This window comes from Myxine glutinosa, chromosome 5 (assembly GCF_964187855.1).
Source record: "Myxine glutinosa chromosome 5, kmMyxGlut1.1, whole genome shotgun sequence".
In the NCBI taxonomy this organism is placed as follows: Eukaryota; Metazoa; Chordata; class Myxini; order Myxiniformes; family Myxinidae; genus Myxine; species Myxine glutinosa.
The window spans coordinates 101,139,751-101,165,210 of record NC_136265.1 but is presented as its reverse complement, the minus strand read 5'-3'; the positions used below and the strand labels follow the sequence as shown (position 1 = coordinate 101,165,210).

Genomic DNA, 25,460 nt, shown 5'->3' with positions numbered 1-25,460 from the left:
AGTGAGCTGCTCAACGAGCTGCTCAGTGCGCAAGCAAGCGAGCTGAACGTTTCGTCCTGGACAAGGCGTCTGTTCTTCACGTCTACCAACAACCCGTTTGCACAGAGGAAGTCCGAACCGAGCAATGCCATGGGCACGCTGGCGGTTACGAACGACCACGTGAAGCGTTGCCCTCCGAACCGCAGGGAGAGGCAGCGCTTCCCGAACGTGCGTATGGGTGTTCCGTTGGCTGCAAGCAACGCGGGGCGCCGGCCCGCGGTTCGCTTGTCGGACGTAGAGGCAGGGATAACGCTCACCTGTGCACCTGTGTCGCATAGGAAGCGGCGCCCGGACAAGGTGTCCGTTATAAAAAGAAGGCTGCCGGAATGGCCGACGCTCAGGGCCGCTACCGAGCGCCGGCTTGGCAGTTTCCCGACTTGCCGAACGAGCACGGCGGGCGACAACTCCTCGCCTTGTGGCCAAACCTTGGTGTGGAAATGGCACCAGGTTTGCGGTGAAGGCAGAGGCCGCGGTTTTCGCGGTGGCAGTGGGCGGGGCGTGGCGGCGGCCACGCGGTGTGCATCGGCCTCGGGAACCCCGAGGTGTGGTGCATCAGCATCAGCGTCAGCCCCGGGATCCGCGACGGACGCACCGAAGCTCGCCCGCTTGTCACACGCCGCGAAAAACTTGTCGGCCTCGACGGCCAGTGCCCGGGGTTCCTTTATCTTGGAACCGGCCAACGCGAGGCATACCTGGGCCAGTAGCTGGCGTAAAAAGAGCGCCCGGAATAAAAAATCCGGTGCTTTGTCCCTCAGTAGCGACAGCATGTGGTCCATCCGGACCGATGGTCGCGTGTCGCCGAGGTCGAGAAGGTCCAGGAGACGGTCGGCCCGTTCGTCCTCTGTGAGGCCGAACGTGGCGATGAGGCGACGCTTGAGTGCCTCGTACCTGTGGTCGGCCGGTGGGTTCCGCAGGACGGACATGACTCGGGCGGCTGTGCCGGGCCCGAGGGCGGCGATGACGTGGAAATAGCGCGTCTCGTCCGCCGTTATGCCACGAAGCTGAAACTGGGCTTCGGCCTGCATGAACCATATCTCCGCCTGAGCTTCCCAAAACTCAGGGAGTTTCACCGCTACTGCGTTGCTGCTTGTCATGGCGCGTTCTGTAGGTCAGCGTCGGCTGAACTAGTCGGAGGTCACCAATGTAGTGCGGTGCTATGCGCACGACTTGTCTTTCCAATAAAGGAAGCAACAACGTATGTAATCAAAAGCGTCTTTATTCCAAGGATCAAACTATAGCACTGCCGTGCTCGGGGCTGTGAGCCCCGTGTATATCCCGAGGCCACGCCTACCCCTCGGGCGTGGCCGACACCCTCCTGGTGCGCAGAATGATGTCATCGCGCTAGCGAGCCATCGTGTCCACCACAACTTCAATATTCTCCTGAGCTAGTGATTTGAAGAGGAGTGACAAATGCAGTGATATTTGTTGGTACCATTACCCAGCACCAGAGTGTACATTAAATTTACAAAATGTAGCTTCTTTTCTGCAGGTTCACTTTGATGAATCCGCTGGGGGGGGTGGGGAAACGACTTTGCCATACAGCCAAAGTTTGGACCATGTAGATTGTAGATATTAGTTCACTGGCACCGCGCGCTGGCGAGTGAAACAAAATGGCGTCAATGCTGAAGTTGTCGCTACTCTCTTTATGTAGGTACTCTATCCCCCCCCACCCCTCCCTCCTCCTCCCCCCCAACCCCTCCCTACTCCTCCCCCCCCAACCCCTTCCTCCTCCTCCCCCCCACCCCTCCCCCCCCACCCCTCTCTCCTCCTCCCCCACCCCTCCCTCCTCCCCCCCCCCACCCCTCCCTCCTCCTCCCCCCCCCCCCACCCCTCCCTCCTCCTCCCCCCCCCACCCGGTCACAAGAGGAATTAATATATTACATGACGTTGTAGCGGTCTGCGGTTACCGCTGGATGCACACAATCGCCTTGCACCGGCCAGAACACGGCCAGACGCGCCTCTCCCGGGCATGCCCGGACTCACTGTTCCCGGGCACGCCCGAACCTCCCGGGCACGCCTGGTCTCGTCTTTCCCGGGCATGCCCGCTATCGCCTTTCCAGGGCTCGCCCAGAGCGTCCGGGCATGCCCGCTATCGCCTTTCCAGGGCTCGCCCAGAGCGTCCGGGCATGCCCGCTATCGCCTTTCCAGGGCTCGCCCAGAGCGTCCGGGCATGCCCGCTATCGCCTTTCCAGGGCTCGCCCAGAGCGTCCGGGCATGCCCGCTATCGCCTTTCCAGGGCTCGCCCAGAGCGTCCGGGCATGCCCGCTATCGCCTTTCCAGGGCTCGCCCAGAGCGTCCGGGCATGCCCGCTATCGCCTTTCCAGGGCTCGCCCAGAGCGTCCGGGCATGCCCGCTATCGCCTTTCCAGGGCTCGCCCAGAGCGTCCGGGCATGCCCGCTATCGCCTTTCCAGGGCTCGCCCAGAGTGTCCGGGCATGCCCGCTATCGCCTTTCCAGGGCTCGCCCAGAGCGTCCGGGCATGCCCGCTCTCGCCTTTCCAGTGCTCGCCCAGAGCGTCCGGGCATGCCCGCTATCGCCTTTCCAGGGCTCGCCCAGAGCGTCCGGGCATGCCCGCTATCGCCTTTCCAGGGCTCGCCCAGAGCGTCCGGGCATGCCCGCTATCGCCTTTCCAGGGCTCGCCCAGAGCGTCCGGGCATGCCCGCTATCGCCTTTCCAGGGCTCGCCCAGAGCGTCCGGGCATGCCCGCTATCGCCTTTCCAGGGCTCGCCCAGAGTGTCCGGGCATGCCCGCTATCGCCTTTCCAGGGCTCGCCCAGAGCGTCCGGGCATGCCCGCTCTCGCCTTTCCAGGGCTCGCCCAGAGCGTCCGGGCATGCCCGCTATCGCCTTTCCAGGGCTCGCCCAGAGCGTCCGGGCATGCCCGCTATCGCCTTTCCAGGGCTCGCCCAGAGTGTCCGGGCATGCCCGCTATCGCCTTTCCAGGGCTCGCCCAGAGCGTCCGGGCATGCCCGCTCTCGCCTTTCCAGAGCTCGCCCAGAGCGTCCGGGCATGCCCGCTATCGCCTTTTCAGGGCTCGCCCAGAGCGTCCGGGCATGCCCGCTCTCGCCTTTCCAGTGCTCGTCCAGAGCGCCCGGGCACGCCCAGCCTCGACTTGCCAGGCCGCAGCCAAACACGCCCGGGCAGGTCCAGACTCGCCTTTCCAAGGCTCGCCCTTGATACCCGGGCATGCCCGGTATAGCTTTTGCCGGGCAAACTTCCCGACATAAATGTGTATATATATTGCTGCCCGATAAACGGGCTTTTCAGAGTACCCGAGTGTGATACATTTATTAAACCTACTCGGCCGAATTTCCATCTTTGGTCGCGTCAATTCTTTCAACTCGCGTTGGAGCACAGCTCCTTCAACGTTATAAAAAAAAAGGAGAAACGCAGAGAAAGCCGTGTTTTTACAACCGTGCACCAAAATGGATAAACAACAACAACAACAACCATTTATTAATGTTGAACTCTGACCAACGTGGGTGTATATTTTAGTCCGGCTTGTTGAACCTTCTACTTCTAGATCCTCGGTTTTTCAGCAATGGATATTTTTGTACAGAATGATTTTTAAGCTGGAAAAACAATACACAGCAGTGGAGGTGAGATATCGTTCGAGAGAAATAATGTCAATCGTTTAGGGAGGAAGAAGAAGAGTCGTGTTTGGATCAGGCGTGGATCCGGTTTTGGGGCCCGCGCAGTGAAAGAAACATTTTACAAAGGGAGTTGTGAGTGAGGTAAGTGTTGTGGAGGTTTCGGGTTTTTGAACATATTCGTGAGGAGAACTAAAGCTCGTGGTGCGGATGATGAGATGTTTGTTAAATAAGTTTACAATAACGAAGGTTCATGGTTTGACAAATGGAGAATCCTGAAAGACGTTGCTACGCGATGACGTCAGCAATGAAACCCCGTCCTCCTCGTGTGTGTGTGTGGGTGTTTTTATTTATTTATTGTGAATAGAATATATGAAAAAGTCTACGGATTCGCACAAAACTTTTTGGACCGGTTGGGTGTGTGATGAGGACGAACTGATTTGAATTTGGTGACGATCTGGAAAATGATGAGAATTATTTTTAATTTTTCTAAGTGATTCTTCATCATTGAGAGTTGAGACATTTGGCCAAAACGATATATAGCTTGATATTTCATGGAGTTGTGGACCAGGCCTAGCAATGGGTTACAAAACGTAAACTGTTCAGCCTGGCGGGTCCATGCTCCCTACTTGGTGTGTGTGTGTGTGTGTGTGTGTGTGTGTGTGTGTGTGTGTGTGTGTGTGTGTGTGTGTGTGTGTGTGTGTGTGTGTGTGTGTGTGTGTGTGTGTGTGTGTGTGTGTGTGTCTCACGACACCTACAGATCAAATTTGAGTGTTTTCATACCAGCAACCTCGCAGCTCTCGTCATCACATCACACTCCCGCCAGCTATTCAATCATCCACCTGCTAATTTGCAGGAAAATAATGAGTTAGCTTGACGAGCTGAGTACTTAAGCCACTTGGCAAGCGCTCGACAAGCTGATTGGTAATGGAACACACCGATTGAGCGGTATGTATAACGGTAGCGATCCCCGCTTTGGTGATATGTAGGTAGCGAGTAGCAACAGCGATAAGTCATTACCTCTATCTTGGATTACCATAGTCTGGGGAGACTGTTCAGGTCATCGATTTCATAAAAAACATGGTGTTCATGTTCAGTGTTCTGTTTTGCTCACGGCTGCAATCACAGTCATTCCTGCGAGTTTAAAGTGACCAAAAGCATCACTTTTCACATTTAAGGAAACTTTATTTAAAAAAAAAAAAGATTTTGAAATGTTTCTCGAAGTGCTCTATTATGAAAAGATAAAACGTATTTGGTTATGTATGCGACCTAAACGTCTTCATCTTCAAATATAATTAAATTAGCACCCTGTTAATTAACCCTCTTAATTACGTTTAGATTGCTGAGACCCCTCAGACCTTTGACGACCCTTTAATTCCCCCAAGACCCCTGAAGACCCAAAACGCTCCAAAGATCCAAAATACCCTTGAAGGCCCTGGAGCTCAAAAATACCCGGAAGACCCAGAAGATCCAAAACATTCCGAAGACCCAAAACACCCTGAAAACCACAAAGACCCTTAAAGACCTTGACAACCCAAAAGACCCTGAAGACCCAAAACGCCCTGAAGACCCCGAAGAACCTTAAAGACACTTTAGACCCAAAATACCCCAAATAACCAAAATACCCCAAAGACTCTTAAAGATCCAGAGGAAACAAAAGACTCTTAATACCCAAAGGCCCCTGAAGACCCAAATGGCCCTGAAGACCCAAAACACCATGAAGACCCAAAAGACACCAAAATGGTCAAATATGCCTACCCCAAGGTTCAGTTCTTGGCCCCCTCCTCTTCATCCTTTACCTGTCCCCCCTCGGTCACTTAATCCGCCGTCATGGTCTCCAATTCCACTGCTTCGCCGATGACATCGAGCTTTTCATCTCCACCAAGTCCATCTCCACCGCCACCCACTCTATCCTGACAAACTGCATCACTGAAATAAAATCCTGGCTTCAAATCAACTTCCTCAAACTTAACTATGATAAATCTGAAATAATCATCATTGGCCCAAAAACGCTCATAAAATCCACCAATAACTTTGCCCACAACATCGACGGTATCCCAGTATCCACCTCCCCTCACATCCGGAATCTTAGCATCATCTTTGACCAAACCCTCTCCTTCGACAAATACACTAAACAGATCACAAAGACAGCCTTCTTTCACCTGAAAAACATCGCCCGTCTCCATCCATCCCTCTCCTCCGTGGCTGCAGAAACCCTCATCCACGCCTTCATCACTTCCCGTCTGGACTACTGCAACAGCCTCCTCTTTGGTTCACCCTCAACAATCACCAATAAACTCCAATACATTCAGAACTCCGCTGCCCGTCTACTCACCCATTCCCGGACCCGTGACCACATCACCCCCATCCTTTACAAGCTTCACTGGCTCCCCATCTCCCAGAGAATCCAGTACAAAATCCTCCTCTTTACCTACAAAGCCCTCCATAACCTGGCCCCATCCTACCTGGCTGACCTCCTCTCCAGACACACTCTTACCCGCAACCTCCGCTCTGCTGGTACCAACCTCCTGACCCCCCCCCCCCCCCATCCAGACCAAATTCAGATCCTGGGGGGACAGGGCCTTCTCCATCGCTGCTCCCACCCTCTGGAACTCACTACCTCACACCATCAGAGACTCCTCCTCACTCACCACATTCAAAACATCACTCAAGACCCACCTGTTCAACACTGCATTCAACATTTAACCCACAGCATCTAACCCCTGACTATCTCCTCCTTCTCCCTCCTTTGTGCTTTGAATATTTCCCTATTGATTCTTCTTTTTTGCAATTGTTTTTATGTTTTGCTATGCATTATGTTTTGCACTCTGTCAAAGCGTCTTTGGGCTTCCTGAAAAGCGCTATATAAAATAAATGCATTATTATTATTATTATTATCCCTCTGAAACGGCGTGTGGTGAGGCGCACGGAGCTCGTTGTCACGCTAGTTATTATTATTATTTTATTATTGTTTGTTTCTTGGCGGTGAAGTTTCAACTGAATAGTATTTGCCTGATCAGAGTTGCTGATTCGGCTTACATTTATGCTGATGTCTTTAATTTATCATGTGAACGTAAATTGTTATCACCGGTAAAATGTGTCACAGTGATATCAAGTTATTGTGTGTGTTGTTGGTTGTATCTCCATTGACGGCTTTCAGTAGGTAGAACAGAGCCCTCCAAGGACCCAAATAATCCATCTCCGCCTTGGTACGGGAACACAGTTCATGGACCAAGCTGTTCAACTTTTTCAGAGTTTTGTTCCAAGGGCTTTTTCAGGATCGTCACCAAACCCCGTATTGCCTCCAGTTGTAGTTAATTCGGTAATAGTCCCAGGAATGGTTTTTAAAATTTCATTGAGGTTCTTTTTTTTAATCATTCCTGTTGCTCCAATTAACACTGGTACAATTTCGATGTTCTTCAGCTTTCAAGATATCTTGACCTTATTTTTGAGGTCTTGTTATTTGGTCATTTTCTTAATTTCTGCGTTGTTTAGGCCAAAATTGCTTGGTACTGATATCTCAATCGGCAATGCTGTCTTTTCCTTTTTGTTCCTGACGCAATGCTTTGTTTTCAATGTGCACGCATGATGATTGCCCTTGGTTTGTGTTTCCATGAGTTTTCTGGACCTGGGATGTTTAATTTTTTGCAGATATGCCAATGAATCAGTTTGCATACTTTGTTGTGCCATTGTGTGTAAAGTTGTTCTGATAATAGTTTTTTACATCCCATTAGCAGGTGACTAGTACTTTCTGTTTCTGTCTTGCAGAATCCACACTTGTCCGTCTGACTTAGTTCCGCCATCTTTTAAAATCCATTGATGTAAAATCCTTGATCTTGGGCATTTATTATGATTCGTTCGTCGTCCCAGTTGAGCTGACCCATTTGAGCTGGAATTCACCATTCCAATGACCCTTCTTTGTCTATCCCACTATGTCCACTATGTCCAATTATTTTTTGCATTTTCCTGCTCTTTTGTCTTTCTCCCAGTTGTTGGTATATATTTCTTGATATTTCTTTTTATATATTTATTTTGTCTTTTTTGCAATTGTTGGGGCTCTATCTGTTGTTTAATTTTCCTATGCGGTATCTTCTATTTACACCTGTTTTTGGAAATTATTTTTAAGGTGAGTTACAGATACTTTTTCAGGTTTGTTGTGTTCATGTTTGTTTATAAATTACATCCGATAGTCTGTTGAACATTTCACATACTCAGCTAGCCATACACTCGTCACTGTGCACCTAGTTGAGTTCCATCAGGCTGCTCCCTCCCTCTCGTCTCAGCAGGTACATTCTCGGGATGCACTGGTTTTTGTAAAAGATTTTGTGGATGGTGAGGAGTTTTCTTGTTTTGATGTCTAACTTGTTGATTTCTGAATGGGGCCAGTTTATTAATCCGCAGCTATATTGGAACACTGGTACTGCAAGCTGGTTTATGGCTTGAATTTTGTTTCTTGGGGAGAGGTATGTTTTCAGGAACAGCTTCGTTCTACGTCGGTATTCTTTGGCGATTGTCTTGCGCATTTTTTGTGATTATATTTGATGGCCCTCTTCTACTCCGAGGTATTTGTATGATGCTTCGTTTTCTAACTGCTGTATTGTTATTTCAAGGTCAATTTTTAAGTTGTCTGTTTTTGTTGGTTTACTTTGTACAAATGCGCACTTAGCGCACTTGTCTCGTACAAATTCCATTTCAATGTCCTTGGAAAACCGTTTTACTAGTTTTAATTGTTCTGTCAATTTTTCGTCATTTGGTGCAAAGAGCTTTAAATCATCCATGTATCGTAGATGTGTCACCCCCTTTCTTATTTCTTTGGCTGTTCGTTTATTGGTTGTTAGGGTGTATCCCTTGTTCATTGATGAGGTTACTTTGTGGGTCCAGACCTAGACAAAACAAAAAGGGGGAAAGACTGTCTCCCTGGAAGATTACATGCCGTATATTCACATCGTTATTTCAATATCTCTTTGGGAGTGCTGTAATATCAATGTGGTATTCCATAGCTGCATTGCTTTCTCAATCAGTTTGATTATTTGGGGATTGATTTTGTATATTTGCATGCACTAGCGTGCCTCGGCATGCTCTGCGCACCCCACCACACGTCGTTTCAAAGGGATGGGCATCTTGACCATGTCTGCATTCTCAGGGATTGAGGGAAGGGGGTGGAGGGGAGGGAATGGTGGAGGGGGGATGGGGTGTATGGTGATTGTGTTGTTGGGGGGGGGGGGGGGGCAGGGATGATGGGTGGTAGGGGAGGTTGGTCAAATATATTTTGTGCTTTGACTGAATATATACTGCAAATAAGAGAGACCAGAACAAATCCGAAGGCGCAAACCTGCACAGGGTATTGCCTCAAGATCCTGCACATTGATATAAATACAGTATTGCCTCAAGAACCTGCACATGTGCAATTTGTTTTTGTGGGTGTCCCACGGTGCACATACATGTGTATGGTGAACGATAAAAGTGCTGTAACTGAATTAGGCAGAGGATAAGGTATGAAGTACAGAGGCACTTCAAATGTAGGTACTGTGTGGGATCAAGGTATACTCAGAGTGGAGCAAACATCAGGAAGAGTGGTATGTTTCCTGCCTCTTTAAAGGTTCACCCACCATGTACACTCAAGTTGGCTGTTGGAAGGATTCCTGTGGTGTGCAGCCGGAATCGGAACAGCCGACTCTGCTCGTGTGTGGAATAAAGGTTGAGGAGCTGGAAGAATCTTCTGAGATTCTGCAGATAAAAATAGAGGATGTGAACTCCTTTGGTCTGGAAGAAATGCAAAGCGACCAGCTGAATGGTGAGTTGTGTGATCTATATCAATTGTTATGGTATCTGTGTTTGTTTAGCGCTGTTTTTAATTTTTTTGTGTTCATGACAGAGGCTTGTTGAAGACCTAGAGCAGAATGTAAAAGGTGGAAACGACAGCAGAGTAGAAGTGAGAGTGATACTAAAGGGACGGGAGAAGGAGACATGCGGGTGACAAACTGCACACAAGTTGAATGAAGCACAGGAGAAAGGGGAAAGCGGGATGAAACAGAAACCCAACAAACCACACAACAACTAACAAACAAAAATAGGTGAGGAATAGGTGGGAAAAATCACAATGACTTGGAAATAGGGAGTGCTATGAAAAATATCATGTTTTTGGATGAGGGATGATCTGAGATGGTGGTGAACAGCTGTCTCAAAGATCTGGAGGGAAGAATGAGTTTGAAGTGAATGTGGAAGTTTTTTCCTCAGGTGGCAAAAACCGAAAGAGTGGAGGCAAGCAGTGATTCTGGATTTAGTCGTTTCACCAGAAAGGGGTTGCTGGTGTACTGTGTGTTGCCTGTGGGGGATGTGGAGGAGGGAGGGTTGGGAGGGAGGGTTGGGAGGGAGAGACACACGAAAAGAGCAGATGGTGCAAGACAAGAAAGGAGGCAGTGGAAGAAAGAAATGCAACATGAAAGTGATGGGCCCATAGCCTCACTCAGCTTTATTGTGGGAGATTGCAATTATCTTGAGGCCTTGGTTTCCATGACGTCAATCTGAGCAAGGTGTGAGGCAGGGGCACCAACCAGATCGAGTAGACCTTCATGAAGCTGCAGATGAAGGCCTTGTTTGTGCAAAAAAAATCAGGTGTGCTGAGGAAGGACCTTGCATTATGGAGCCAACTCACAAATGTGGTTTCCCCAAGAAATATCAAAGCTGATATTGAGACCCCACATTTTGAGTGACTGAATTTCTTCATGAGGGTTGTTAAGAAAGGAGATGGGAGGGTTTGTCAGTTGGTCATTTCGGAGAGAGATGGAGAGATGGAGAGATGGTGAGATGGTGAGATGGTGAGAGTGTGAGATTTGTTAGAATTGAAAATACATATTCTAAGTGTTTGAGCAGCTTGTGATTCCATCTAGGTCTGAAGAGAGGGAAGAGGCTGCTGCCTATCTCTCTGAAGAGAGGGAAGAGGCTGCTGCCTATCTCTCTGAAGAGAGGGACAAGGCTGCTGCCTATCTCTCTGAAGAGAGGGAAGAGGCTGCTCCCTATCTCTCTGAAGAGAGGGAAGAGGCTGCTGCCTATCTCTCTGAAGAATGAGGGATGTCACGACAGAGGGTAGAGTCATCATCAAAGACAAAGAGATGATTTTCCAGAGGGTTAGTGAGATAATTGATGAAGAATGGGACTGGGCTGTGCACACTGCCTCAGAGCACTCCAGCAATGACAGGGAGAGGGGATGAAAGGATTCCATTGAGAGGTACGCGTTTACTATGAGAGTAATGGAAGTCTGTTTGGCATGTGTGGAGGTGGCTTTGGATGCCATAATTAGAGAGTTTGGAGAGCAAGGAGTGGTGCTAGCCTGGATAGAAAGCGTGAAATCTGTCTCGAGAGACAGCCCTGACCTCATGTGTGGCATTGCTGGCTTCCATCCATTGTTGAGAGTACAGGAAACGCACCGAAACGGCCGCACTGTGAAATTGGTAAAGCACTTGCATTGACATTGGCTTGTTCGCGCTTGTGTATTCGCTTCCGCTCACCGTCAGGAGTTGATTATTCTCCAGCGGTCTCATGCCACCCGTTTGAGAGTCCGAGTCTGTTTCAATTTAGGAGTATTAAAACCCCAATGACATCCTTTCACTTATCATGTGAGGAAACAACCAATCTCCTCTCATGACATCAATAACCCTGGTGTTGGCTTAACAGTTGAGGTGGCGGCCTTAAGATATTTGGGTCTTGAATTTGAGACCTCGTCGTGCTGTTGCATAACACCAGGTGGGTTGACTCAGCCCATCATATTTCCAAGGTGGGCAAAATGAGTACCAGATAACTGGAAACAGCGGACACTTCATCAGTGGCACAACCATGTTCCCAGCAATGATGCAACCAGCAGCCACTAGCATACTACATAATTTTTTTTAAACCTCACCAATCTTCCCCAGCTGAGACTCTGGAACGAGATAGTTAACACTTTGCCTCTCCTCGGCAAAGAAGGCTGAATAAAGCAACCAAGAAAAGTTGCACAAGATAAGGCCTTTGCTGAATCAAGCTCCATAGTGGTGAAAAAAGTTTGTGAACCCCATGGAATTTTCTGTATTTCTGCATAAATTTGACGAAATTTTTTATCAGATCTTCATCTAGGTCCTAATAATAGATAAAGATCACCTGATTGAACAAATAGCACCAAAAAGCTACTTTTCATTTATTTATTGAGCAAAATGATGCAACATTCAATTTCTTTGTCGGGAAAAGTACGTGAACCCTTACATTCAGTAACTGGTGGCACAGCTGACTGTGCACAAGTATGCAGGGGGGGGGGGGGGGGGATGTGGGGTCGCTGCCTCGGGGCTCGAGCTTCTCCTGTATTTATTTTTAAGCGGTACTTTGAAACCCCTCATCGGCTCATCCTCACTTTCTCATCGTTGCATTTAAACCCAGAAGCTGATTTTGCTTTCTTGCCGGAATCAAAACGACATTTACCGCTGTTAATGGTACAGTTTCAAACTTTACAAAAAATGTTTATTAACTAGAAATGTGTGTTAGAAAGAAATGGGTTTGTATTCTCTTTGTCCAAAAAAAATTATTCATCGTCTTCTGCCATATTTTTGCTAATCTTAGGAAAAAATGGTATTCAACAGTCGAGGGTGCGAATTGACTCAATCGGTCCAAACATCCTGCTATCTCCTTTATTTTAGATCATACGGCTAAATAAAAGTGACCATTTGTTTTTTAAAAATATTTGGTTTTTCATTAAAGAAAGTTCCTTAAAAAGTTATAAAAGAAAAAAGGGTGGGGGTTTGGTCCCCGAGGTTGTTTGGCTCTGGGCCCAGGCTGCCTCTCTACGTGCCTGCAAGTATCGTAGCACAAGAGTAGTAGCACAAGTATGAAAAAACCAACACTACGAGCTCACATCAGCCGCTGCACTGGCTTCATCACTTGTTGGGGAACCGTCAGTGATAATGTCGACAGAGCGCTGTTCTGTCAAGGAACTCAGGTCCTTCAGTCTTCGTTTCGTGAACAACACTTGGCTGCTGATTTGCAGCATTGTTGGAAGTCCGAATTTGCTGCCGATGCACTTTAGAGAAGGAATTTTATATATTTGTCAGGGTGCCGGGATTAACTCGCCCACTCTTCATGAAAGACAACATGGGATCCTAAATGTGCACCAACTGATGCTAGCAGACAGGACATTCAGTTTAATATTCATCCGTGGGAGGGCGCACACCTTAATGAATTCACTGCATGTGAAAAACCAGGATGGCAGTTTGTATGTGCTTCAGGTTGGACAGCTCAAAGACACGTGTGGGTACATCTGAGGTATCTTGGCAGCCCAGTCCTTCAGTATAATTGCTCAACACATGATTACCTTTGAGCCTTTCCACCCACTCCTCAACACAACAATACATACCCACTCCTGAGCTTTTCTCCACTTGCTCACTCTTTTGCCCCTTTCCACTCCCCTTGTCATACGGTCGGTCACAGTGTCTTATATTTGGACAATTAATTGTCGATCTGTTAACCGACCACACTCTGTCATTTAGTTTTTCAGGAGGGATGACTTTCGACACAAAAAAAACTCATCACATGTTGGATCGGAATTGTATGTAATTTGGCAAATAATGCAGGTTAGGGAGAAAACATTTTTCTTGCCTTCTCTATTTTGTTGTTTGTGATTTTGGGTGGTGGTTTTCTTCTGCTTCATTCGGATGCAGCACAAGGCTGCCAAATGTCATCATTGGTTGAGTTGGCAGCTATGCCGCTGATGCAATGCCCGATGTTGGTGTTCAACCATGGGGAAATGTTTTATTTTCTCTCCTCGAGGAAGACCTCAAATCAATTATTTTAATGCAATATTTATATTTATTTAGAATATGAAAACAGCTAAGCACGTGATACAAGCTTGCCTGCATTTAATAAAAGTTGCTTTTCCAGATTTATTTGTGAAAGTGGAAGTGAAAACGGAGCATGACATCGATGGCCACCTGGATCTACCTGAACCAAATGACACTGAAGCTTTTTTCTTCAAGAACCATCCCCATGAAGGTTTCTGACTGCCTATACATTTTGCTTGGGACAGTTTGATCATTACATCTGGTGTAGAGGAAAAAAAAATACCTACATTTTGATTTAATTGCGTTGAGAAATAACCACGATGGTGGATCACATCCATTAATTATCCCCTTCATCATTAGGTGAAAGATTTGAATCAACAATAATGTGCCTTGATGTTATCCTGTTATCCTCAATTTGAACTTTCGTCAGTTTTATCGAATATTAATTGTGCACACTTTTTATTGATCTATTTAACATGCTTATACAAGGAACAGAAAAAGAGGACAGAGAGGAAGGGAGGAAACAGTTATCTCGTAATCAGAGGGTTGGGTTTGGGTGTCGTTGATATGTGTTAATCTAGTGTTTTTTTTGTATACAAGATCGAGGCTCGTGAAAGAGCTAACATTAATCACACAAAAAGTCAAACCTACAAATAAAACACAAAATAAGGGGAGCGGTAGACAAGATGGGGAGAGAGGGGGAAGGACACAAACACAACAGTTGAGAGCAGGGACATCGAGAGACTGTGGGAGGGGGAGGGCTTGGGGGGAGGTGTGAGAGGTACAAAACATATGAACACTACAAGGACTTCCAGGAAAGAAGTTGGAATTTCAAAAATAAGTGTATCTGGGGTGAATTAGCGGGGGTAGAAAAGATCAAGGTTTTGGATGGGGGAAGATAGAGATGGTGGTGAACAGCTGTTTTAAAGACCTGGAGGGAGGAGTGGGATTGAAGGGAGTGGGGGAGTTTGTTCCATAGGTGGGAGAAAAGGGGAATGAAAGAGTGAAGGTGAGCAGAGAGCCTAGATTTTGGCAGTTTAACCATAAGAGGGTTGCTGGCAGATCTTGTGTGACCTGTAGGAATATTGGGGGGACAGAGCACAGAGAGAGCTGGGGGAGCAAGGCCGGAGAGGATTCGGTAGAAGACAGAAAGACCACCAACCTGCCTGCGGTGAGTGAGTGAAAGGCCTTTGGCCCTCGGAGTTAGCTTCATCGCAGGAGATTCCAATGATTCTGAAAGCTTTGGTTTCAACAGCGTGAAGCCGAGCTCGGTGAGAGGCAGGAGCACCGGCCCAGAGGGGGAAACAGTATTCCATTGAGCTGCGGATGAAAGCCTTGTATGTGGTGAGGAGCTCAGGTGTGCCAAGGAAGGACTTCGCACGACGTATGATGCCCAGTCGGCGACTGGCTTTGGAGACCAGCTTGGAAATGTGGTTTTCCCAAGAAAGGTCATGGCAGATAGTGAGACCCAAAAGCTTGTGCGACAGAATTTCTTGGAGAGGATTGTTGAGAAAGTAGATGGGAGGGTTGTCCAGTCGATCTTTTCGGAGAGACATAGTAAGAGTGGGAGATTTGTCAGGATTGAAAGACATGTTCCACTTGTTTGACCAGTCTGTGATTTTGTCCAGGTCTGCAGAGAGTGAGGAGGCTGCAGACTGCCGATCTGAGGGATGAGGGATGGAGCGGCAGATAGTGGAGTCATCAGCAAAGAGATGGAGAGGATTTTCTAGAGAGTCGGAGAGATCATTGATGAAGACAAGCAATAGCACTGGGCCGAGAACACTACCTTTGGGAACTCCAGCCAGAACAGGAGGGGGAGATGAGAAAAATCCATTCAGGGCCGATTTACATACAGGGACTTTACCATCAATGCCTAACAAATTAACATAACCCCGCCCCTCATCATGGGGACTATTATACACTTATGCGACATCTGGTCTAACGGATTCCCTACTTATGGTACATGGGGTTCTTCTTCATTGCGACATATGGATTTATATACAATTCTCCCTGGTGCTATGGTATTTCATTGCCTACCGCCTATAAACGTAACAATACTTAAGGATTTTCTAGTATTTGGCTCCATTCGCTGTTGCCTCTATCCTTGCAAGTCTCCCAGTCCCTGCCGCTGAAAAGCATCCTCATCGCATGATGCAGCCACCACCATGCATCATAGTAGGGATGGTGTGAGATGGGTGATAAGCTGTGTCTGGGTTCTGCCAGGCATAGTGCTTTGCATTCAGGCCAAAGAGTTCAATTTTCATCTCATCAGACTGCAGAATCATTTGCGTCATGCTCTCAGTCTTTCACGTTCCTTTTTGCAAACTCCAGGCGTGCTGTCATGTGCCTTTTTCTCAGGGGTGGCTTCTATCTGCCCACTCTCCCATAAAGCCGTGATTTGTGATGTGCTACAGTGAATGTTGTCCTTCCGACAGATTTTACCCTCTCAGCCAAGGAAATCTGTGGTTCTGTCAAAGTGATCATTGGGTTCTTGGTCAACTTCCTGACAGAGTTTGGTCGGACAGTCAACTCTAGAAAGAGTCTGGGTAGTTCCATATTCCTTCCATTTTCTAATGATGGAGCTCACTATGGTTTTGGGAACTCTCAACACCATAGAAATTGTTGGATGCCCTTCCCCAGATCTATGCCTCCTCACAATTCTATCTCCGAGTTTTACGGACAGTTTCTTGGACTTCTTGGTAGAGTTTCTGTTCTGACATGCACTGTCAACTGTGGGACTTTATATGGAAAGGTGTGTTTCTTTCTAAATCATATCAAATCAATTGAATTGGCCACAGGTGGACTCAAGTCAAGTTGTCGAGACACCTCAAGGATGATCAAAGGAAATTGGATGTACCCGTGCTAAATTTGGAGTGTTATAGCAAAGGGGTTGAATATTCATTACCCGTAACTCAATACATTTCAGCTCTTCATTTTTACTTATTTTGTAAACATTTCTTAAAGAAAAATTCCACTTTGACATTGTGGGGTACTATGTGTTGATCAGTGACCAATAAAAACAACTCACTTTACAACTCACTAACTCACATTTAAAATTCAGGCTTTAACACAACAAAATGTGAAAAAGCTGAAGGGGTTTGAATACTTTCTGAAGGCACTGTAGATGTTAGACTGGGGTTTGTTTGTCAGAATGATGTTAGGAGTATTGAAAAGGATCTTTTTTTTTTTCTTTTTTTTTTTTTAAGCTCACCTGGACTTTCATCGATCGAGCAGTGTCCGTAAGTCAGTCAGTCAGTCAGTCAGTCAGTGAATGAGTGAATGTGTCCCTAAATGCTTCAGTCATTATCGCTTGAACCAAACACACAATTTTGATGAGATTTGGCCACAAGATTCATATCTGATGCCCAATGAAGGTTTATTGACTACATCAAAATCTGCACTCATTCAGGGGAACTACGGGGGTGTTTTTGACCCCCCACCACCCCCAAAAATGAAAATTTATTTGCTCTATTCTCCAAAACAACACACACAATTTTGATGAAACTTTCCCACAACCTTCATCACCCGTTATGTGCCAATGTTTGTTCATGGCATAAAAAACAAGGTATAAGGTGGTCTGTGGAGGGTTTGAAGACACCCAAAATGAGGTATTTGCTCTCTTCTCTTAAACTGCACACACAGTTTCAATGAAACTTGATCACAACCTTCATGGCCCATGATGTACCAAAGTTTGTTCACAGCATTAAAAATATCAGGGTCTGATTGGGTCTGTGGGGAGTTTGAGTGACTGTTGCGCCTCATCCAAGTGAGCTTCAGGACCCGAGGTCCTATTTTACAGGTCATGTGATGTTGTATTTACAGGTGAATCCACTGAATCTGCAAGGGAGACTGCACCAACCTTTATGAACGACACAACCAGATGCCCGCAGGACTCGACAAATGAAACCAACAAGAGGAGTATTTGCAAACAAGACGAGCCGAATGACGAAATGCTTGCAGAGAATAATTTTCACAAGGCTCACAAAGGAAAGGAAGGTGAACATCCATGCAAATGCCCAAATTGTGGAAAATCTTTTAATCAATCACGCATCCTTGAAACGCACATGAAAATTCATAGTGGTGAGCGCCCAAATACATGCACAATTTGTGGAAAATCTTTCATTCATCTATCCTCCCTTAAAATGCACATGAGAGTTCACAATGGTGAACGGCCTTACAAATGCTCAATTTGTGGAAAATCTTGTACTCAGTCATCCCACTTTAAAACACACATGAGAATTCACAATGGTGAACGGCCTTACAAATGCTCAATTTGTGGAAAATCTTGTACTCAGTCATCCAACCTTGCAATACACATGAGAGTTCACAATGGTGAACGCCCATACAAATGCACAATTTGTGGAAAATCTTATAATCAGTCATCCCACTTTAAAACACACATGAGAATTCACAATGGTGAACGCCCATACAAATGCTCAATATGTGGAAAATGTTGTCGTCAGTCATGCAACCTTAAATCACACATGAGAATACATGGTGAAGAATCGTTCATTCACTCGTACAACTTAAAATACATTTAGGAATTCACAATGGAGTATGCCTATAGAAATATACATTGTGTGAAAGGCTTTTTATTCGGTCCTCAAACTTAAAAACAAATAATAAATCACAGTGGAGAGAGAATATTGCAAACAAGAAGCATGCCTGCATGATTGAAAATCTGTTGCAAAAAAATAATGATATATGAAAATGATGAACGAGGATTTTCCACAATTTTTGCGTTTGTATTTGGGCATTCTCTTTGTAAACTACAAACCACTCCATTTATAACATCATCTCAGACATGAACCAATCAGACACGACATCCCACCTGAAAACGCAATTGAATATTCCCAGAGGAGAACACGGAGAGTGCAAACAAAGCGAATGTCCATAGAAATAAAGAAATTGCTGAAAATTGCACAATTTGTGTAATATTCTCGGTGCCATTCAGCACACCTTTTTACACACAGGATAACAAAGCGATGAGAATGAAGTTTCCCAATGTGGTTCATGAATAATGATCCTTTACCGAAAAAGGAGGTGGAGATTTTGAGTTCTGGGAGAATTTCCGCGCCCCCCCCCGCCCCCTCACCTACTAAAACCCACATTTGGAGATAACAACCAACGTGAGAATCTGCAATTGGTGAATCCCTGGCCCAATATACAGTTTTTGAAAAATATTTTAGTCCTTCAGGCAATCTTTAAACGCACATGATAAATCACACTGGCCCTCTGGGCATTTACTCTCCTAGTTGAAGGGCTTGTCTATGACGGGGCAGTAGGATCACTTAAATAACCATGTTCTGTGATAATTGCATTATTACCTCCGCCATCAAAGGTGGATGGAGGTTATGTTTTCACCCTTGTCTGTTTGTTTGTTTGGTTGTTTGTCAACAAAATATCTATGTGAACCAATATTTTTTTTTGGCAGAGATGTAGCACATGTCACAAGGACGAAATGATTAGATTTTGGTGAAGATCCGGATTTGGATTTGGCTACTGGAATTTTAAAAAGTGATTCTTCACGATTTGGAGATAGGGCCAAAAACGATACATAACAGGATATCTCAAAAAGTTGTGGCACGATTTGGACGAAAATTGGTGGACCGGTTGGGTGTCTGAGAAGGACAAATAGATTCAATTTTGGTGAAGATCTGAATATGGATTCGGCTATGAGAATTATTTAATTTTTTAAGTGATTCTTCACCATTGAGTGATATGGCCAACCAGGCGGAGGTATGCTCTCTACCGAGTGCCATTCTAGTTTAATTAGTTTTGTTCACACATGAAAAACATTATTTGTGTGCACATAAAAAAACAGCCATGCACTCATTTTAATTTATGAAAAATGCAATCCCTGGGGTTTTGGCTGCATGCACACGTTCTTACATACATACGCACAGATATATACATACCACACACCATAGATGATGATGATTGATTGTCACAATTCCACTGAGTGCAATCAGTGACCCATATCAAGAAGCCAGAATGCTGTATCATGTAGTTAGCGGCGACCAAAGATAACTCAATAATGGTGAACCCTCTTTAATAGAGGACATGCTTTTCGACTCGGACTTAACAATAAGTTAAAAATGGACACAGAACCTCCAGTTGAAAAAATATTTTCATCAAGATTTTGAATTGTCATGAACATTTCTGTTTGAATAAAGTGACTTCTTACAGCCATGGCCACACCAATTTATTTAAAGAGTAAAATGTACACTAGTGGTGGAAGAATGTTTGTTCTAAGACACATTTTTACATGTGAGTGAATGGAGAAAGTGCGTAGGAACTTGTGGGCCACCCACCAAAAACCAAAAAAACATCCGGGAATTTCTCCCTCCCCATCCAAGCCATTAACAAATGTTAAATCTTCAATAGATCCCTAAACCCTTTGTTTATTCTAAAACACTCATTTTATTTGACCTCGTATAGAGAGCCAATGAATATTTGTTTGTGTTCTATTTTAGGGAATAACTTAATTTTCTTATTTTTTCGGTAAGCATTTCTTTTAAAATCAGTGTATTTAAATAATTGTATTCTAGCCTGCTAAGAATTGATAACCTAAGAATGTGGTTCAGCAAGAGTCAAGAGCATTTAATCCTTTCAAATTTTTTTATCCCTTCCAAATAATTGATCACTACAAACTCTCTTCGTTAAGTGATATTTTAAAACATTTAATCCTACGAGTTGAGTTCCTTCCTCTTACCATAAAGAATTTGAATTCCTTCCTCTTACACAGGAAGGCTATTGTTCTAACTCTGTCGCGTCATCATTTTGATTTATATAAGACGAACCCAGGTCCAGTATGCTTCAAAGAGACAGAGGATGTCAATCGAAGACTTATTTGACCTTGGAGATTAGTTTCAATCTTTTCCACAACAAGACTGGTAAGCTATGCTTAAACCTATTAATTATATATTGTCTTCGACACAACCAAATAACGACGCATTTAACAATTATTACTTTTCCTTTTTTTATGTCAGTTTGTCCCCAAATTTTCAATAACAGAGTTGATGGTTAAGGTTGAAAATTAAGTCATTGAATATCACGACCTTGAATGAGACTACGTTGAGGTTCCAATGCGGCTGATTTTCACCCACTATCACAGTATATCACAGTTTGAGGTTCCAATATCACATAAGCCTGGTGTTGGCTTAGCGGTTTAGGGTGCCGGCTTGGGATCCTACGATCCTTAGTTCGAATCCCGGTCGATCGCTGAAGTAATGCCGGGGGGGGGGGGGGGGGGGGGGGTTGACTCGGCCTGTCATCCTTCCGGGGTCGGCAAATTGAGTACCAGCTTGTTGGGATGAATGATCCCGATGTGTACCCCGATTTAGAATAGGTGCACCGTATCCCTGCGCATCGTAAGAGGCGACTAAGGGTTGGCGTCAGGAAGGGCATCCGGCCATCAAAAAACATTGCCTCAAACAGGGAACCATGATTGTCATGGTAGTCAGGTTCACGATGTTTTTTCGTTCAAAATCATGGTAGATTAGCAAACCTATACATTTTTGGAAACGTTATTACATGGAAAATCTGAAAATCAATGTTTACATTTGCCAATTCCGACCAATTCGATTCGACCAATTCGACCATTCGACCAATCGCTTCGATCGACCATTCGACCAATTCGATCGATTCGATTCGATTCGATTCGATTCATCGAATTCGATTCGATCGACCATTCGACCAATTTGATTTGCCAATCAATTTGACCGACCTTTGCTTGTGTGGAACGGACTGTGAAAACGATGCGGACTATATTGTCGGATACGACACACAGGACAGTGATGACGGACTCTAAATGGCATATTCTGTAATCGCATATGTTTGATGCCATTGACTGCCTGTGTATATTTTGTCATTGACTGCCTGTGTAGATGTGAAGTTATACTGACTGCATGTGTATATATGATTTTGCTGACTGCCTGTGTATGTTTGGTGATATGAATTATTGTGACACATTTTGATGTTATTAACTGCCTGTACAAAATGATAACATGTATTTGATTATGCAACTTATCGCGAATATAAAGACAGTATTTTGCAATTCAAAACCTTTGATTCGTGTCTTACCATTCCCCATTGCACTAATTTGATACTTTCATTGGATTCCTTATCCCTGAAAATATAGGTTTAGTATATTTTAAAAAGTTTTTAGGGTAATTAGAGGCAGAAATAGAACAAAATATGTATTTTACAGTGGCCATTTTGAAAATCCAAAATGGCCGCCATACAGGTATCTCTCCAAATGTAAACATTGATTTTTAGTTTCCTTATGCTATAACCTTTCCAAAAATGTATAGGTTTGCTAATCTACCATGATTTTGAACGAAATATAATTTATTGACATAGTGAACCTGACTATGGGGCCCGCAAGGCTAACCCCTGCTCTGGTGGGGAAAATGGCCTTAAAACGAAGATTTCATTCATTCATTCATCATTCATTCATCACAACAAGACTGGTAAGCTCTGTTTAAGCCTATTAATTATATATTATTTTATACAGAACCAAATAATACACGACTAATAATTGCTTTTTTTTCCTTTTCATCACAGCCTCTGTTCAATAACAGAGGTGATGACTGGCAAACAACAGTAAGGGTATTCCTTCATCGCAATCCTTGTCACATTCAAAACAATACGTTCTGATCATATTCTTCAATGTCTGGTGAAACCTTTCCAAGGCCCCTTGGCTCTCGGATGGTAACTACTTGATCTTACTTGCTCCACTTCCAACAGGTGTACCACTTGCTGAAAAAGCGTTGACATGAAATTGGACCCCTGACCAGACTGGATGACCTTAGGTAGGCCAACCAAATTGAAAAATTTAATCTAGGCCTTCGCAATAAGCTTTAGCTCTTTCACGAGCCTCGATTCAGTATACAAAAAACCAAACATACAAACAAAAAAACTGCCGCAGTAATTTTTCTAAGAGGTACTGCCTCTGGGAACCTTGTGGAAGCGCACATGATGGTCAGCAAATACTGATGTCCAGCCTTAGTTTTAGGTAAAGGGCCTACACCGTCAATAATGACTCGGCTGAATGGCTCTTCAAAAGCTGGGATTGGTTTTAAAGGTGCGGATGGGACTTTCTGATTAGATTTTCCCACAAGCTGGCAAGAATGGCAAGATTTACAGAACTCCGCCACATCACGTCGCAATCCTGGCCAGAAAAAATGTACCAATATTCTGTCACATGTCTTGTTCACTCCAAAGTGCCCGGCCAAAGGTGTCTCATGCGCCAAACTCAATATCTCCTTCCGGTACGGCGGTGGCACCACAATTTGGTAATGAGCTTTCCACTCATCGTTTGCTGGCACCTCCGGTCATCCCCATTTTCTCATGAGTATTTCCCCTTTCATGAAGTAACCAACAGGTATCTTCATAGCCTCTTCCTCTGTGACGGCTTTACCAATTAAACTCCGGAGCTCCGAATCTCCGTGTTGTTCTTCAACAAGTCTTTTTCGGACGAGCACCGTTTGTTCAACCTCGTTCCCAGATGTCTCCGACGGACACTCAGTTTCCTCTTTTGGTCCAGATGCCACCTTTTCCTTCGGTTCCTTGATGTCACTCCCTTTCCTAGTATCTCTTCCAGAATTTTCCTCCAATATCGCTAAGGAACCCAAATCCACATCGCCTTCCTTCTCCTCTTCAGAGCGCTTCCTACCCATAGCACGAGTCACTGCACAGGATGGAAAGATACCCGGAATCTCCTGCTCTAACTGTACTGTTATTTTCCATACTGGGCTTTTCAACCAACATCGGATTACCAGAAACTCGACCCCCGGCCAAATCATTCCCGATAATAAAAGAGATTCCCTCGACAGGAAGAATGGCTTGTAACCCCACAGTGACCGGTCCTGACACCAAATCAGACTTTAAATGGATGACGTGAAGAGGAGCTTTAACATAGCCACCAACCCCCTGTAAAAGAACACTAACACCAGTTGCCGTCTTCTCTGACAATGGCAAAATGCCTTCAAGCATCAAAGATTGATGTGCTCCTGTGTCCCTCAATACCCTAACAGGTCTCTGGTTAGTCGAGTCCCCATCCAGTGACGCAAACCCCTCGGAAATAAAAGGTTTGTAACCCTCTTGGACAAGGTCGTTCTGTGATGCCGTAACTTTGGCACGGGAACCTTCACAAGGCACTGTTCTCCAAGGACGATTTCTCGCATTGGCCAATGCATTCGGAGTTGCACTAGTTTGACTCCGCTCCTGATTTTTCCTTTTGAGGGCGTAATATTGGGACATTAAATGCCCAGGTTTCTTGCAAAAAGCACAAGTAGGCCCGCAGGAAAAACTCCTGGTCTGCCTCGGCCCCCCGGAAGATAGGTATGTCTTGGAACTGCAGTCTTCTGATCCCTAAAAGTCGCGGTATCAGATTTGTCCTCATCGTCATCTCTAGGCCACCTCCATGAATATTTGTTCTCCGCACCTGATTTACCATAACTCCCCTGGCTATCTCTAGGCGATAAGTTAGGTTTCTGGAACCCCATCCTGTGTGTCAAGGCATCGTCACTGCCACTGTGGCTGCCTCATACAATTCTGGTACTTTATTTTTCATCCAGATGTACTTTAATGTCCACGTGGACACACTGTTTGAATTCCTCCACCAAGATCAATTGTCGTAACAGGTTGAAGTCTTTCCCAATCTCCTTCGGGTCACACCACCTATCAAACATAGTTTCCTTCATTCTGGCAAACTCCACATGGGTCTCACTCTCCCTCTTCCTGGCATTCCCGAATTTTTGGCGGTAAGCTTCAGGGACCAATTCAGAGGCTTTGAGAATGGCTTTCTTCACGATCTCAAAATCTGCACATTGGTCAATCGGTAAAGCCGAAAATATATCTTGAGCTTTACCCACCAGAACACTTTGCACGAACATAGTCCAGGACCCCACAGGCCATTTTAACATTTGAGCCACCTTCTCAAAGTGTAAAACAAAACTTGGCTACCTCCTTTTCATTGAAGGGTGGAACCAACCTCACATGCCTACCAACATCCCAAGAGTTCTGACTATTTGTCGAACTAGCCGGCATTGATACTACTTCTCTCCGTTCCCCCAGTAATTCCAGCTCCTTGAGTTTAAGTTCCCTCTGATACTCCATGTCCCGTTCCTTTAACTCCCTTTTGGCTCTCCTTTCCTCTGCTCTTTCCTCTGCTCTTCTTTCTTCTTCAGCTCTCCTTCCCTCTGCTCTTCTCTCCTCGAGTTCTCGTTTCAGTTCTGCTCTTCTTTCCTCGAGTTCTCGTTCCTGTTCTACTCTTACCTTTTCAGCTCTCCTTTCCTCTGCTCTTTCCTCGGCTCTTCTCTCCTCGGCTTTCCATTCCAACTCTTTTAACCTTTCCTGGCTCTGCAGTTGCATCTCCAATTTTCCGGAGCTCCACATTTCCTTTTTCCTCTGGTAACCAATCCAAGGCTACCTCTTCCCATGTTCCTTGTCCCACTAGAGACTCTACCACCAATGTCTGAATCTCTGCTTTCTTCATACTAACTCGGACCTCCAAGTTAAAATATTTGGCCAATATCATGAGTTCCGATCTTTTTTAACGCCTGGAACTGTGCCTCATTAGGGGATGCCGCAAACTTTTCTGCGTCAAACACCATGGTGACTATCAGTTAGCACCTGTTAACCTTCACACACAAAAAAATTCCAATTTTAAAAAAAAATTGGTAATGTTAGGAAATTCCAAATTTGGGAATTTTGGGAATGTTAGGGAATTCTATCCCGGACGAGCCCCCAATTTCTGTTATGTGCTCCTCCCCAAACCCCGATCACGGTGTACCTCCGAGCCCCGAAAGGAGTCACGGCAGAAATATGTGTTATTCTGTGTGTCAAAGACCAATGGTGAAACCACACCAATTGTTACCAACAAACCAGTATTGTATTAAGGTCACACAAGAATAACAGCACAAGAACAATATAATCAATTGTACAACAAATATATCATTCCTATGATGGTACTATCAGTTTCGCACAATATAACTCGCTGTGCTCCAAGTGAGCGAAAAGAACATTC

General features: G+C 45.3%; 1 protein-coding gene across 1 annotated transcript in view; it reads left to right on the top strand.

The window, feature by feature from the left end:
* Positions 1-3,558: 3,558 nt before the first annotated feature.
* LOC137417721 (uncharacterized) overlaps positions 3,559-25,460 on the top strand; it is an 83,520-nt gene continuing 61,618 nt past the window's right edge. Inside the window, 4 exon segments of the mRNA XM_078778399.1 lie at positions 3,559-3,770; positions 9,226-9,420; positions 13,527-13,637; positions 17,249-17,422. Coding sequence (XP_078634525.1) covers positions 9,237-9,420; positions 13,527-13,637; positions 17,249-17,422 — 469 coding nt within the window. The 5' untranslated portion in view covers positions 3,559-3,770; positions 9,226-9,236.